The sequence below is a fragment of the Callorhinus ursinus genome, unplaced genomic scaffold (genome assembly GCF_003265705.2).
Source record: "Callorhinus ursinus isolate GAN/ISIS: 27379988/994484 unplaced genomic scaffold, GSC_fseal_2.0 scaffold8, whole genome shotgun sequence".
Lineage (NCBI taxonomy): Eukaryota > Metazoa > Chordata > Mammalia > Carnivora > Otariidae > Callorhinus > Callorhinus ursinus.
Genome location: NW_027397070.1, coordinates 72522738 through 72538528, shown reverse-complemented (window position 1 = coordinate 72538528; position 15791 = coordinate 72522738). Strand labels below are relative to the sequence as shown.

The following is a 15791-nucleotide window of genomic DNA, read 5'->3' as shown; positions in this document are numbered from 1 at the left end:
GCCCTCCGGCCCCGACCCCACACCCCCAATGCTCGGACCCCCAGTCCTCCGGCCCCGGACCCCACACCCCGAACCGCCGGACCTCACCCCCGCCCTCCGGCCCCGACCCCACACCCCGAACCGCCGGACCTCACCCCCGTCCTCCGGCCCCGACCCCACACCCCGAGTCCCCGGACTTCACCCCCGTCCTCCGGCCCCCACCCCCGAGTGCCCGGACCCCCAGTCCTCCGGCCCCGGACCCCACACCCCCAGTCCTCTGGGTTCTCGCCCCAACCCCCAGTCCCCAGACCCCCAGTCCTACAGGCCCTTGGCCCCAGCCCCTTCCAGTGGAGGTCGACCAGGCCCGGCAAGAAAGCAAGCAGCACGCTCTCAGACCTGGGCCAAGGCTGGTGACTCCAAACCTTAGACAGGAAAGGCTCAGGACAGGTGCTGGGAGGTGGGCTCGGGGAAGGCAGGGGCAGAATCTACCGGGGAAGGTGGGACTGGATGTCCTTACAAGCGGGGTGAGGAGCTGATAGGGTCTGATGGATGCCTTGGCAGACCGGCAGTAGTTGTGTGGACGGTGACTGTGACTTGGACCAGGGTGTTGGCAGTGGAGGTGGAGAGGCCCCAGATCTGCGGACAGAAGGCCCAGACCTTTCTGTGGAACTTGGGGAGTAAGGTCAAAGAAGGAACACCCCGGCTCCCAGCTCCAACGACAAGCTCACTGGGGCTCTTGGTTGCTGGAAGGGGAGCAGCTGGGAGAGAACTGGTTTGTGGGGCAGATCCAGATTTCCTTTTGTGCTCCTGGAAGGCACTCAGGAGAGTGTGCAGGTGTCACGGGCAAGAGAAGGCATCTGGGTAGGGGCGCCTGGGTGACCCAGTCCGTGGAGCGGCTGACACTTGGTTTCAGCTAAAGCCATGATCTCAGGGTCCTGGGATCGAGCCCCACGTTGGGCTCCACCCTCAGTGAGGAGGCCGCTATAGGATTCTCTCTCCCTCTGCCCCTCCCCATGCTTGCTTGCACACACTCTCTCTAAAATAAATAAATGTTTAAAAGAGAGAGAGAGGGCATTTGTCACAACGGAAAGGGTGAGACTCCCTAAGGAACAGCAGTGACAGAGAAGGGAGCGCGGCGGAGGCTGAGTGGTGCCCTGTGTGTAGAGCTGGGATATAGGAAGCTGGGAGAGGAGTATTTGCAGCAGGGAGTGGGGAGATGGAGGCCCTCGGCCCCTGGCGTGAAAGCAGCCCGGAGGCTGCTGATGTCATGAGCGGTTTGGGGGGAGTCGCACTGGAGTGGATCGCAGGGTAAATAGCTTTCCCCCTGAGCTGGATGGGCTGAGTCTGGAGTCCACGTGGAAAATGAACAAGCAAAAATAGTCAAGAAGACTCCGAAAAAGAAGAGAAGGGAGCGGCCAGCCCCACCGGAGATCACAATGTGTCATGGCCGCAGGAGAACGAGGGGAGGGCAGCGGAGGGCAGAGGTCACAAGCCACGGCACAAGGGGGAGTTGGTGCGTGGTCACGCTGGTCAGCGAAGCTGGACAGAGTGCACAGATGGCGTTGCTCATCTGAATAATGGGAAAGTTCGAGCCACCCCTTGACCACATACCAGTTAAAAAGAATCAAAGAGCTGAATGTAAACAAAGTCAAACCATAAAAATGTACCAAAAATATTGGTGAATCCCTTCACATCAGAGTGGAAATGCCCAATGGGAAAATGGACAAAAGACACAAGCCAACAGTCAAGCCGGACGAAATACAAAAGACCCATGAGCGCAGGGTCACCCGTCACAAGAGAAAGGCACATGAGAGTCATCCAGAGATACGGTTCCTCACCTACTGGATTTTGAAGAATCCCACAGTGCGGTCACATGCCGTGCTTGGCAAGTAAGGAGCAGGTGCCGGGGAAACGCCACGGACCTCCACCGTGGGGGTGCTTGGGCGCTCTCAGCATCGCAAGTACTTCTGCCCCCCGAGAAGGTAGGCCCAACGGTTCCACGGTCAAGGTTATCTGCTAAGCGTTGCGGGTACCAGCAGAACTCTGGAAACCGCCCAGTGTCCGCTCCAGGGGACCAGGCGATGATGACACAACCCCACCCCGCCACGGGTGTGGCCGTTTGGAGGTTACAGCCTCGAGGCGGTTTATGCGCGGGTGTGGAAGGATCTCTGCCATCTGTCTTTAAGAGGGAAAACAGCAACATTCAGAGCAGCTTCTGTGGTGTGACACCTCCGTGGGGGACACTGGGGAGAATTAATATCCGTATTTACAGAAACACTGGAGAACAGCCGAGCAACGAGTAGTCGTGGGAGCCCAAAGGCAGGGGCGGATGGGGTGCGTTGGGGGCACACGCCAGGGGAAGCAGCTCCAGTATGTGTCTTTTAATGACAGAATCAAGGTAAAAACACGACACTGAGGGAATAAGGTAAGTAAAAAGACACAGACGTAAGCAGTCGTATGAGAAGTCTTGCCGAAAGGTGAGGGGTAAAGGACAGGGTTTTGAGTTTAACCTAATCCGTGTATGTTGGTGACCAATGACCCATAACATGATTCAAAGTAAAACCAGGTCTCCCCACCCCCCCTCAGGCAGGAACCAAGTTCCCTCCCCACAAATGACCCACATGCCACCTTTTATTTCTTTAGTATCCTTCCAAGAATATTTTCTAACTACGCACATGCGTGTTCTTGTGCTGATCATGTCCCTGGCACCCGGAGGGAGGGTTCACACTGCCGCCCGCACGTGTACTTTGTGAGCGGTGCTTGCGGGAGCTGAGGGAGCTGATCCCGCCGCCCACAGGCACTGTTACGGCCCAAACGGACGTGCGCCCGCTCCGCGCCGGCCGGGCACAGGCCCTGCAGCCTCACCCATGAGGATGTGACCAGGCTGTGCCAGTCTGATGCAGAAGGGTGTCTCCAAGCATTTTATTATGGAAAGTTTCAAACATGCGAGTTTCCAGAGCACAATAAGCTCCCTGCGTCCGTCGTGGTTTCAGCAGCTGCTCGCTCCCCGCTCTTCTGGCCCCATCCACAGCTCGCTCTGTTCCTGCCCTTTCACTGTTTTATCGGTGTATGATGTATTTAATGTACATACACCAAAATGCACAGTAAAGTTTGATACGTCTTGACGGCTACATAGCATGCCACCCTGTAAAACTCAGGAACTATCCACCACCCCCCAAAAGTCCCCTTGGACCCCCTGGATTGCCGTTTCCCCCGGCAGGGGCAAATGTCTGATTTTTCCCCTGGACGTTAGCCCGCCTGCTCTAGAGCTTCGTGCAGGTGAGACAGCACAGCGGGCGCCCTTCCCGCTTGCTGCCGTCTGTCCCTTGGAACAGGGACTCCCCCCTACACGCTGTCCAGTGGGGTGAGGATTCTGCACACGGCACGTCCACTCCAGCTGGTGGACGTTGGGGTTGTCACAGGCTCTTTGGTAACGTGGCTCTCGCTGCCACGAACACGTGAGGAAGGTCCCTTTGGGGACACACGTCTCCCCTCCCCCGGATGATCCCTCCCAGGGGAAATGGCCGGGTCACGTGACCAGGGTATGTTTCACCTCCCAAGGCATGGGTGCCTTCCCCAGCGCGGCGCCAGGTCCCACCTGTGCAGGTGCCGTGGGGCTTCCCGTTTGGGCACGGGCATGTCCCGCGGCCTCACTGAGGGGCCCCTGGTGGCTAGCGGTGCTGAGCACTGCCCCGCGTGCCCCCTAAGTGCCTTGTGACAAACCGGCTGCCACCGCGAGCATCCCCCGGCACTGTGCTTCCTGTGAGTCCTGTGCACCTGCCGCCCGCCCCCCTGGCTCTCCAGCGCCCTCACGTAGGTGGTTCTCTGTGCCGGGGGTGGGGGTGGGGGGGGCTGGTCCAGCCAAGCTGGGCCGGCGTCAGCAGCCTCTGGGCGGTTGGTCCTGCTCTCCTTCTATGGCGTCCTTGGAATGAGCTCAAGCCGACTGCCCAAGCCCCTCCTTTTCTGTGGGCCACGCAGGGAGGGGAGGGACCACATCTGTCCAGGCTTGGGTTCCCCAAAGACTCAGGGCCTGGGCAGGGGAGCCGGGTGGAGGGTAGGGGCCAGAGATAGTGGGAAGAAGGTGGCCACGCCGGCAGCTTCAGACTCGTGACAGAGAAGCTGCTTGGTCAGGTGAATGGGGAACGGAGCTTGTGCTGCAGGGGCGGGGGGGGGGGGGGGCAGGGGGGGACGGGGGGTGCGGGGGGGGGGGGGTGCAGCTGTTGTGTGACCCAGGTGTGGAGGCGCAGGAGAAGAGGCCATGGAGTCCAGGGAAGGACGCTGGATGCATTTGCCCGCAAACTGTGGGATGTCCAAAGCCTTGGCCTCAGAGACTGGATGAGGAGATGGCTCAGCGTGTGCGGAGGGGGAGCCTTCTGCGAGCAGAGGGACCTCAGGGTGCAGAGACCAGCGCAGAGAGGAAGGGAGGGTGGTTTACCCTTGGGGGGGTGTGGCCTCAAGAGACATGAGATTCTGTGAGAGGCAGTGGGGGGCAGAGATGTCCCTTCCTGGCCGGCTTGGTGGGGGCAGATGGGAGGAGCACTCTGCAGGGGAAGCAGGGCTGGGAGCGACATCCTGGCAGGACAGCGAGGCCGAGGGTCCGTGCCCTGGGACGCCGGCAGCGAGGGGGTGAGACTCAGGTGCAGGCCACTGTGGAGGGTGTGGGCAGAATGGGTTTGGGCCCGTCGAGGGCAGTCCTCCCTGTGCCGTGGTCTGGACATGGGACGGCGGCAGGTGGCTGTGCCCAGTGGCCCGTGGGCTGCCCAGCACGTTGGAGGGCAAAACGGAATCCTCAGCAAACCTACTGACAAGAAAACTGCAGTGACCGGCCCAGATCTGGGGCTCCGCAAGCTTTTGAAACCCCGACGGTTAGGGGTTGAGGTGTGTCTCTCCGGAATTCCTATGTGGGAGCCCTAACTCCCAGCACCTCGCACCATGACCGTACTTGGACAGAGGGTCTTCACAGAGGTGACCGAGTTAAAAGGAGGTTCTAGGATGGGTGTCCTTATAAGAGGAGGCGATCAGGACACAGACTCGGGAGAGGACTGCGTCTCCACGCCCGGGAGAGAGGCCCCAGGAGCAACCAGCCCTGCCGGCACCCGGATCTCGGACTTCCAGCCTCGGGGAATTTGGAGAGTGTAAACGCCTGTGGTGCAAGCTGCCCAGGGCGTGGTGCCGTGTCCCGTGTCTGCGGCACAGTGCAGGGAGTGGGTTCCTCTGTATAGACTTCGTTCAAACTGCTGAAAACAATGCCACTTGGCTCCAGTCAGGGAGGTGAGTCCCTGCGCCCCTAGATTTCCAGGGATACGCCAGATCTGCTGAGATCTCTGCAGGGCCAGCCGCTAGCCAGGCCCTGCTGCCCTCGGCCCCCAGCCAGCTGTCCCTGCACTCCTCCCACAGCCCCCTGTGCCCGTGGAGACCCCTGCCGGGGGCCCGGCCAAGGAGGAGGAGGGCCGGGGGCAGGTGACCCCGTGGGGAGGCACAGGGCCCAACAGCGCCGGTCCCCAAAGTGCAGACTGCTGTCGCCCGCAACCCAGCCCAGCCAACACTCCCAGGACAAGATCCGCTTGCTCTGCGGGGCACTGTTGCCAAGGCCCTCGGCCCTGGAGGCCCTTCTGAGCCAGGGATGGCCCCAGGGGAGGCAGCTGTGTAAGGCTTGCTGTCGTCCGCAGTGGAAGGGGCGGCCAGCGTGGACCGGCCGCTGCCCGTGTGCCCGCTGGGCATGACCCCATTCGCCCCTCTGTAGGGGCGTGCCATGGTTCCCATCTTACGCGTAAGAAGACTGAGGCAGAACAGAAGTGCCCCGGGGACCAGGACAAGGAGCAGGTGGCCCTCCCCGCGGGTTCTGTGACAAGCAGAGGGCTGCTTTCCACGCTGGTGTTGGGGACGTCTGGTGGGCGTGGGTGGGAGAGGCCCAGACCCATTTTCCCTTCGAAAGGAGGTGTGGCGGGACGGGGAAATATCCGGGAAGCAGGGGGTTGCAGGGAAGGGAGGAACACCCCTTCCCTACCACTAGTCCTCGTGCAGATGGCCGAGCACTCCGTCCTCCACTTAGAAGTTGGCCCAGATTTTAGGGGTCGGTCTCTGTGGGGGTCTACTGGGAAGATAGTGCTGGTGGAGAAGGCGGATAGGAGAGAGGAGGAGGCCCCAGGCCCTTCCACGTGCCTCAGTTTACCATCCTGCCAGTGGGTCAGGCTGGATGCGGCAGTGAGCTGAGTGTGGGTACTGCATAGCAGCCCCCTCCCAGGTCAACCCCTCCCCCTGAGGGGGCCTCTCCATGCCCTCCCCCCCCCCCTGGTTGGCTTGGCAACAGCCTGGTTCTGAGAAGGCCCAACTGGGAACGAGACTGGGTCTCCCTGCAGGTCAGTGGCGCTGGTCCAGGAGGAAGGCTCAGTGGGAGGCAGGCTGCGTGGGGGAGGCGAGGTGCCGGGCACCACCTCCGGGAAGCAATGACCTGCATTTGGGGTCAGGACTGGTAAGGCCTCAAAGTATAGCCCCAAACCCAGCAGAATTTTCAGTGCCAGCTCAGCTCGGCACCACCCTTGGGGACCCCTTGGCAAGTACGGTTCCCCCTGCTCTGCCCTTGGGTCTGCTTTGGCTCTTCTTGGAGCACACTTTGGCCAGGACTAGGCTTGGGACACACGCGTGAGGCTGTCTGCTCATCTGCCCTGGGCCCAGTGAAAAGGCACAGCTCAAGGGAATGCCCAGAGAGCCCCAGCCTCACACCCCCATGCAAAGGCTGAGCAGGGGCTCACGTTCCCATGCAAAGGCTGAGCAGGGCTGGGACGCCCACCCACGCCCAGCTGTCCGCTCTGACACCAGCCTGATCTGGTTCAGGGCTCTAGAACCCCCACGGGGCCAGGCCTGCCCAGCCACTGCCCGGCTTCACCCCCACTCCCTGGGGCTCTCTAGAGGTCAGGGAGGGCCCCACAGGGTGAGGGTGGGGCCAGGAGGGACACATCCCCTCCAAGCCTTGCCCACTTCTCGCCCAAATCCTGGCCTCTGAGGGCCCAGTCCCGCCCTGAGGGAGGTGGGGTACATGAGTTGTGGTGGGAAGGGAAAAGGCAAAGGGTGTGTGGGGGGCAGGTGGGCGGGGCCCAGGAGTGGCGGTTGCCTCTGGAAGGCAGGTGGACAGGAGGACCCAAGACCAGAAGGTCAGGAAGCCTCAAATCCAAGCTCGAGGGCCTGTGGCTGCTCAGCAGGACCCCCCATAGCCCCCGCACAAGAAACCAGAGTCCCCTCACCAGGTCCCAGCCCGCATCCTGCCCCCCCACACCCCAGGGCAGGGAGGGCAGACTGAGGAAAGAGCGTGAGCCACCTGTCCATAGCCCTGCCCTAGCCCACGCCCCCCCCACAGGGCATAGCAGGTGATGAGACAGGGTCCCCAGAGTGGCCACTGCCCACCTAGGACCCTCCCCTGCCCCCGGGGCCTCTTCTACCCCCACCGGCCCGGACCAGCGGGGCCCACACCTCCCGCACACACTTGGAGATGCACACGCTCCCGTCCCCAGGAATAATCCCGGCCATCTCCACCTGGGGCAGACTTTATTAGCACTGTCAGCATGAAGATGACGATGGGCACACAGGAGGACAGCTCTGGTTTCCGACTGTCATGGCAAACAAAACTCCCGCCAGACGCTAAGCACAAGCACAAGCTAAGCTCTGGGTCACTGGGCACTGCCCACCCATGGGGCAGAGCAGATGAGACCGTGGGGAGGAGGCGGGACGGGCCCAGGAGGACCCCACACAGTAGGCTCCCCTTGGACGGCATCCACACGCACCTCTACTACACATTCCCACACAGTTGTGTGTTAAATATATAGAGATTTCGTCTGAACTGTGTTGGTTATCACATTAAAAACTAACCACTTGTCTTTACATTAACTTCACAGTAACTGCAGAAGACAATGAATCCAGTGTCGATAAGTCAGGACAGGAAAGTAAGTTCCTTCCCCCATGGAAGCCCTGGGGAAAACCAGGGCTGCTGCCGCCTTTGCCTGCCGCCTGCTGGCGCTGTGGGCATGGCTCGGCCTCGCCATTTACTAGACACACACACACACACACACACACACACACACACACACACACACACAGAGAAACCTGATCGTGGAGGAGGTGACACGGAGCGTGAGGTAACCCTTTCCAGAGGTGCGGGGCCCAGAGCCAGGACGATCACAAGCAGGGGGCCCCTTCCCCGGCGTGCTCTGTGGTCTGCATCCAGGCCAGGGCCTCAGAGTCCCAAGCACTGGGAGAGGCCCTGCACTGCACGGTGGGCTGCCCGCACACCCGGAGAGCCGAGGGCGTGCAGGGAGACGGCCCCTTCTGCCCGCCTGCTGTGAAGACCACCGGTCATTTCACTCCAGACCAGGCAGACAAATAAATACGATATCAAGTGTTGCCAGGAGACGAGAAAATAACTTAAGCTTGGCTGGACTCTGTCCTCAGTGCCTCCAGTCGGTGGACACCAGGAGTCCAGGGGGTTCTGCCACGTGCAAGACCCCTAGAAGCAGGGGCAAGCCCCCTGCCCTCGCCCTTTGCCATCATCACAGAGATTCTGGCAGCAAGATCTGCTGGGTGACCCCCACCAACTGCAAATGCAGAAGTCTTTCGGGGTCCAGGAGCTGTGGATGACAGTGGGGGGCCATGCCTCCAGCCTAGCAGGTGCTTGTCCCCTCCCTGTTCGATGGCAGCTTCCACCCAGGCCCCACTGGAGGGAAGGGAGAGCCTGCAAACATCGCCCCTGGTAGAGAGAGCAGCTTCTGGCCCCCCAGCTCAGTGCTCCTTACGCGACCGGCACTCCGGGGAGACCCTGAGCAGGCAAACCGGTGACCTCAGGGTGAGGCCCACAGCAGCCTGGTAGCAGCCGGCTATACTCAAGGCCCTTCCGGGCCCCACCCAGGGGATGCTCAGAGGCACCCCGGACCCCGGACCCAGGCAGGGAAGCAGCGCGGCCCTTGCCCGCGGGCAGACAGCCAGCAACCTCAGGGAGGCTGTCTGCATCTAGAGGATCATTTCCAAATTGTGACTTCCTCTCTCCGACCGAGTTCCAGTGTGGTCAGGATCAGAAGCTCTGGAGGACCCACCTCCCGCCCCAGCACCTGGAACTCAGGAGTGCCTCAGCGTCTGGCTGGTTCTGCTTCTGCAGCCCAGCCACACCAGCTGTGCCCCGACGTCCCCCGCCTGCACGTCCTGGGCCCAGGGCCTCCCGCGGAGGCTCCTGAGGCCACCCACCAGGAGGGGCCTGTTCCATCCAAGTGCCGTTTTCGGGACACGCTGACAACTTCTGTGGTGTGTGCATTCTCTCCCAAGCCTGGGGCCAGGCGCACAAGGGTATGCCTGCGTGAGTCAGTGAGGGTCAGGAAAGCCCCCGCTGGGAGGACCGCAGTGCGTCCTCAGGCCAAGGAGGCTGGGCTGGAGCCCTTGGGACAGGGCCCTTGGGACACCCCCTGGAGCCCACACGGGGGATGGAAAGGAAGACAGAGTTCAAGGTCAGGGCACAGCTGGGGGCAGGAGTCAGTTGGCGGGGGGAGCAAAGCGTGGAAGAGGGCAGCCCAAGCCAGGCCAAGTCACCCCGAGCCGGAGACTGCGGTCCAGGGGCAGCGGTGGCCTTTCTGCTGGAAGCTGCAGCACCGGGGCTGCCCCCCACCCCCCACCAGCTCCCATCCCTCCTGCTGCGTCCCGGCGGCCCACCTGGGAGGTCCCTCCCCGCCCTCCCACGCCGCACGGGGATGGGTCACACCAGCAGGGACTTGACCAGGCCACAGTGGAATTTTCGGACGTGGCGGTAGAGGTCCCCGGACTGCGTGAAGCGGCGCTCGCACCAGCGGCAGGCGTGGGGCTTCTCCCGCGTGTGCACCACGGTGTGGCGGCTCAGGTTGTGCGAGTACTGGAAGCTCTTACCGCACTGTGCGCACGTGTAGGGCTTCTCGCCCGAGTGCGTGCGCTCGTGCCTCTTGAGCGTATACGTGCAGGAGAAGGTCTTCCCGCAGAGCGGGCAGGTGGGCACCGGGCCGTCGGGCGACAGCCGCGCCCGGGCGCCGTCTCGCTCGCGGAAGTGGGCGCTGAGGTGCAGCTGCAGCACGTGGGCGCTGGGGAACAGCTTGCTGCACAGCGGGCAGACGCAGAGGTGCCCGCCAGGACCCGGCTTGTCCCCGCCGGCCCCCGGCTCTGCATCCAGCTCCAGCTCCCCGCCGCCCGCCCCGCCCCCCCGCAGCGGCTCCACGCCCACTGCCTGGCGCTTGTCGGCGGGAACACAGCGGGGCTGCAGGGGGCTGTGGGGGCTGCGAGGGCCGCTGCTGTCCTCCGGTTCCGACAGCGAGTCCCGCGAGTCCTTCACTAGTCGCTGGACGCAATGCTGCATCTGGCTGCAGGGGGGTGTCTGAAGGACACAGGGTGGACGGACTGGCTCCCGCCTGGGGCTTGGCTTCAGTGACAGGTCCAGGGCCCGGTCTGAGTCCCCGGCGGCCTGCCAGGGAGGGGGCCCGGGTGCTCGCGGAGGGAGGGCGCCGACCCCAGCCCGGGGCGGCCTAGCATTCTGCGCGGCCCGGCAGAGCTCCGGGGACCGGGTGGGCTGGGGGCGCGGGGGCTGGCCTGGCGGCTCGGCCGGGGCGGCGGGGGTCCCCCGGTGCAGCGCGCGGCCCTTGTCCCTGAGCCTGCCCTTGCAGACCTTGACGACGTCGTACATGTGCAGGTAGCTGGCGGCGGCCAGGACGTCCTCCACCGGCAGGCTGCGCAGGTCCAGGCGGCCCTCGTACATGAAGTCCAGCAGGCGGCCGAAGGCGGGCGCCGTGACCACGTCGCCGTTGAGCCGCACCGCGTCGCGGCTGCCCGCGGGCCGGTCCCTGTAGAAGAGATGGAAGTAGACGCTGCACGCGGCCAGCACTGCGCGGTGGGCCGGGAAGCGCGCGGCGCCCACCAGCACGGTGCAGTCGCACAGGAAGCCCTGCTGGCGCTGCTGCCGCAGGCGGCCCAGCAGCCGCGCGCCGTGCTCCGGGAACTCCATGTCGCCGCGGGCCCCGGCGGGCGCAGACGGGGCGCCCGCCCGCCCGCCAGCCCGCCCGCCGCGGCCGCCCCCGGCACCTGCCCCGGAGCAGGAAAAACTCGGTCGAAAGTAAACAGAAGCCGCTGGCCGCGGGGCGGGTCCCGGGGCGCGAACCTGCGCGCGTCCCCGCCGGGCCGCCCCTTGAACTTCACTCCGGGGTGACGCCCGCCGCGTCCCCCGACGCCCGCGTCGCCGCCCGCCTCCCGGCCGCCGCCGCCGCCGCCGCCGCCGCCCCCATTTATGGCAGCGCGGCCGCGGGGAGCGGGCCGGCGGGCGGGGCGGGCGGAGGCGGCGCCCGCCCTCCGCGCTCACCTCCGCCGCCCCGCGCGGTCTCCAGCCGCCGCCCGCGCCGCGCGCCCTCCCCGGTATGGCCCCAGTGAGCGGGGCTCCGGGCAGCGTGCCCCGGCGGGGAGGGCGCGGGACCGGAGGGCGCCGGGCGGGGCGCGCTCCAACTTGGCCTGCCAGACAGCGCCCGCCGCTCGCCCCGCCCCGGAGAGAGCGAAACTCGGGGCGGGGGCTGGAGGGGGCGGGCCGAGGCGACTTCCCGGAGCGGCGGAACCGCTGAGGTCACCCTCGCCGCCCCTTCCCGGCCCGCCCCGCCTCGCCCAGCCGGGGCCGGCGAGCCGCCAGCTGGGGCACCGGGGTGGGAGGGGATGAGGGGCGCGGCGGGGGAGGGGGCTCTCTCGCGATATTTGCCGCCTGGCCCTGGGCGTCTACCCCACCCCACGGGGTCCCAACCGCGCCCCTCTGCTAGGGAACCCATTCCGAGGACCCGCTCCTCTCCGGGCCCGCGCTGGGGCTGTCACCCGAAGGCGCACCTCGCGGGGCGCTGGCCGTGGGAGGAAGGAGGGGACACATGGAGGGGGTCGTAAATTTTGAAAAGATGACGCCCCTTCTTCGTTGAAAGCCTCTTCTTAAATTGGAGTCAATTTGGCTGGTGCCTTCTTCCAAACACTTAAGTGGGATCTCCAAGGCAGAGTCCACAACAGGGGACTCCCACCCTGTCAGCGGAGCTTAGTGCAACCTCTGCGGGGGGCCAGGCGCCCTGAGCTCTGTGTCCCAGAGCCCCAGGGACAGGGCACGTTTCTGCAGACCTGACGGATAGGCCGACAAACGCCTGTCGGATGGAGGCCCAAGCGCCCCGGAGTCCAGCGCAGGCAGAGAAGTCTTTAGGGAGGGGGAGACCCTGCAGAGGGGCGGAGTTGGCATCCTGGGGGCAAGGTGCAAGAGCACCCTGAAGGTGTCAGGGTACACCTAGGTCTGCCGGGAGAAGGAAATAACCTGAGTGAAATAGAAAGCGATGATTTTGGAGAAGTTGGGGCCCCAGGGGTGGGGGAGACTTTGGCTGGCAGTCTCTTCCCAGGGCAATGATCTAAAGGGGCTGCCCTTGATGGAGGCAGGGTCGAGACACTGAGCACTGCTCAGCATCCTTTCCCAGCAATGGAGCTAGCCAGATGCTTTCATCATTACACCCGTTTGCTCTGGGGTGGGGGTAGTGAGGGAAGGGCCCACTGCCACACAGCGGCCATAGGGCAGGCAGTAAGTCCCTGAACCGGGATTCGAATCTCTACAGTCTCCTGAATTCCCAACTGCACTGCCTGAGGCCCCAGAGATGGAGGCTGGGCTGGGGAGGGGGTGGGGGCAGGTGGAAAGGGGGCCTGGACTAGGGGTTACAGAGGGTGGGACCTCAGGCTGCAGGAGGAGTGGGGAGGCCTCCAGCCCAGCTCCTCAGGAGGAGGGAGCAGCCCCTGTGGGACGGGGGGCCCCGGGGGGAGGGTGTAAGCTCCCCAGGGTCCTAGTCAAATCCTCGGGCTGGAGACCTGAGGAGGGGCCCAGCACAACTGGTATCTCAAGTCTGTGGGAAGGAAAGCCACATTTTTATACTAAAACATTATTCCTTAGTCATTTGAAGTTTACATCTGATTGAACACCCTGCATTTTTCTTTCCTAAATCTGGCCAGCACCCTTGGAACCCTGAACTCACACTGCACTCAGCCACTGAGACTGCCCTGGTCCCTAAGGTCCGTCCACTCTGTACAACATCACCCCCCCCCCCCCCCCCCCGCCTCAAGGAGGGCCAGCCCCCTCGCCCAGGCCCCCAGCAGGAGGATCCGGATTCAGGTCAGGTCAGAGTGAACCCTGATGGACTGCCCCCAGGGGTCCTGTCTGGCTTACAGCCTGCCCACTGTCCCCTCCCAAGCTCAGACACAACACTCGACCTCCTTGAACCTTGAAATCCTCATCTGCAAAGTGGGAGGTTAACTATAGGGCCCTGGGGTTCCCACTGTGTTCCCCCAGAAAGCCCTCCCTGGCTCCTCCCCCATTCCTGTCTTTGTTCCCAGGGCCCCACCCCCGACAGCAGTCTTCACTGACCACCCCAGCCAAGAGCCCCCCAGGCCCACCTTCTCCTTTCTCCCCCTGAGCCTTCTCTAGAGCATTCTCCAGTTCCCGAGACTGCGCGACCTCAAGGTTTTCCCGCTGTCTCCTTGATGCTAAGAAGTTGGCTGGGCACAAAATGGGGGTTGGGTACATGTCTCGAGTGAACGCAGTGGCTTCTGTGAGGGATGTCCAACCAAATCCTGACTGCTCCGGGGCGCCTACCTGTCCAGTGTTGCTTCCCCGGGTCAGGCCCCAGAGGCCACAGAGGCAGGGAGGGAGGCCGGCCATCCTGGGGCTCTGGGCAGACAGCTCCCCAGGCGGGCCAGAGTGAGGCCCTGGGGCGGGCAGAGTGTCCTGGCCTGCCCTGCCTGGCTAGTGGGACAAAGCTCTCCTTGGGGCCCTGACCAAGGCTGTGGGGCGTGGAGAGGGGCCGAAGCAGGTTAGGACACTGCCTGCGGAAGCCTGGGAGGCCCGCCCAGGTAGGGATGAGCTAGAGGAGGAGGGACTTCACTGCTGGGAGTGGGAAGGCCTGGGTTAAGTGCCCCTGTCCCACCCTCCACTCCCCAGGAGGGGCTGTCCCAGGCAGCCCCGGGAAGGCACTTGGGAGCTGCCCCCCTCCCCCGCCCTTGGATCCCCTCTCTGGCCCGTCGCGGTCTCGGGCACAGGGATGACAGGAGGCCACCGCAGTGGTGCAGGCAGAGCCTCCATGGACGCAGCTGGCCGGGCGGCCATCTGGCCGGGGAGCTGCCCCCGGGCCCCGCCCTACAGCTGCTGCTGAGACCCGGCGGGGGCTGCTGGCCTGCGAGTCCGCCCGATGGCTGGCAGCTGCAGAAGGTGACAGCGCCTGAGGCCCCTGAGCTCCAGGGGTGGAGGGGAGGCAGCCACCCTCCTGGAGACTGCTACAGCAGTTTTTGTTGGAAACATCTGGCAAGGGGCTCCCCAGAGGCCCCAGAGTTGGCTAGGGCAGGCTGACAGGATTGGGTCCCCACCTTGCCATTCTATCTGAGGTGCAGAGGGGGTATTCTTGAGGGAAGCAGAGGAGAGGCCAGAGGAGGAGAGGGTTGGCCCTGCCTGCGGGGCTGCGCCAGTCCCAGGGCAGGCCCACACAGAGGCGCAGACGGGACCGGGGGCTGCGGAGATGGGGCGTGGGGCTCGCGGCAGGTCTCCAGCACTTGGCGGGCACCAGAGCTCCATGCAGAGCAGACAGGGAGGCCTCCTGGACACAGGCCAGCGGCCGATCAGCCGGGAGGTTTTGGACCACCTCGATGCAGCCTCCTGGCCAAGATGCCTTTCCTCAAATGGCCACGGGGCTCCAGCGAGGCCACATCTTCCATGAGAGGGCGCCCTCCCAGGCCCCGCCCCCCCCGCCCCCATTCTCTTCTTGTCCTGGGCCTTCTCCATAGCCCTGCGGGGGGCCAGGATGGGGACAGGTATGGACACCCTTCCCGGGAGAGCAGTGGGTGGGTGGGACAGTCCCTGAGGGGCCCCAGGGGCCCACCCGGAAGGTTCGCAGGGTAAGGGATGGACAGATCCGGGACATCTGGCAGCTGAGCCTCAGGGCCGGTGTTGGGTCCCAGAAGCGTGGATGACTGACTGCTCCAGGCCTCTCCCTGGGCCCCCTGGAGGCAAAGCCCTGCCTGGGGGTACTCAGTCAGAGCGGAGAGTGCTGGGCTGGGTTGGGGAGAGAGGCAGGGGGGCCAAGGGGAGGAACTGGCAGTCACTTCCCCCTGAGCAGAGGAGAGCCCTTCCCTGAGGAGTATAATTCTGCCCCTCAGCCCCAAGAAGTCTGGCAGGAGCCCCGGTTTTTGGGTGTAGGTGCTTCGTTCGCCGCTCAGCTGGGCTGCCTCTGCCCCAGATGAAGTATCTATACCTCCCAGGCTGAACTCTGACCCAGGATGAACAAAAATGCCCCTCTTCCCCACAAAATACACACCTGTCTCCAGGAGGCTAACTCTTACTATCAACTTGGAGGCCTCAGGGATGGGGGGAGGGGCCGCGGTTGGAGAAACTGTGGGCTCTAGCTGAGCCCTGGAGGGCCCTGCCCGGGGCCAGGTGGTCCTGCAGCACAGGGGCCTGTGACCCCTTCCTCCAGAGGCTTCCCTCGCCTGTGTGCATTCCAGCCAGCCTTCCGGCCGGGCCCGCTCACACCTGACCTCCACCTAGCCTCCTGCATGCGCCCCAGGACCACTCGCTTGGCAGGGTCCTGGGATCGGGCCTTGTGGGGTCATCTTGGCTGCTCCCCGGCCCACAGCACGGCCTACCCACTTGGGACACCTTTGGAAAGGCACACTAACCCACCCCACCCCCACGCCACGGAGGCAGAAGCCCGGGGATCGTCCCCGGCCCGCCCTTCCCCCACAGGCGCCCTGGACGCGCCGGGAAACTGAGGCCAGGG

The 15791-nt window shown here is 64.3% G+C and overlaps 1 protein-coding gene across 1 annotated transcript; it reads right to left on the bottom strand.

Annotated features, from left to right (window-relative positions):
* Positions 1-7504: 7504 nt before the first annotated feature.
* Positions 7505-10993, bottom strand: ZBTB42 (zinc finger and BTB domain containing 42). Its single transcript, XM_025869255.2, has one exon. The coding sequence runs from the start codon at positions 10976-10978 to the stop codon at positions 9710-9712; it is 1269 nt and encodes a 422-aa protein (XP_025725040.1). The 5' UTR covers positions 10979-10993; the 3' UTR covers positions 7505-9709.
* Between the last annotated feature and the right edge of the window lie 4798 nt (positions 10994-15791).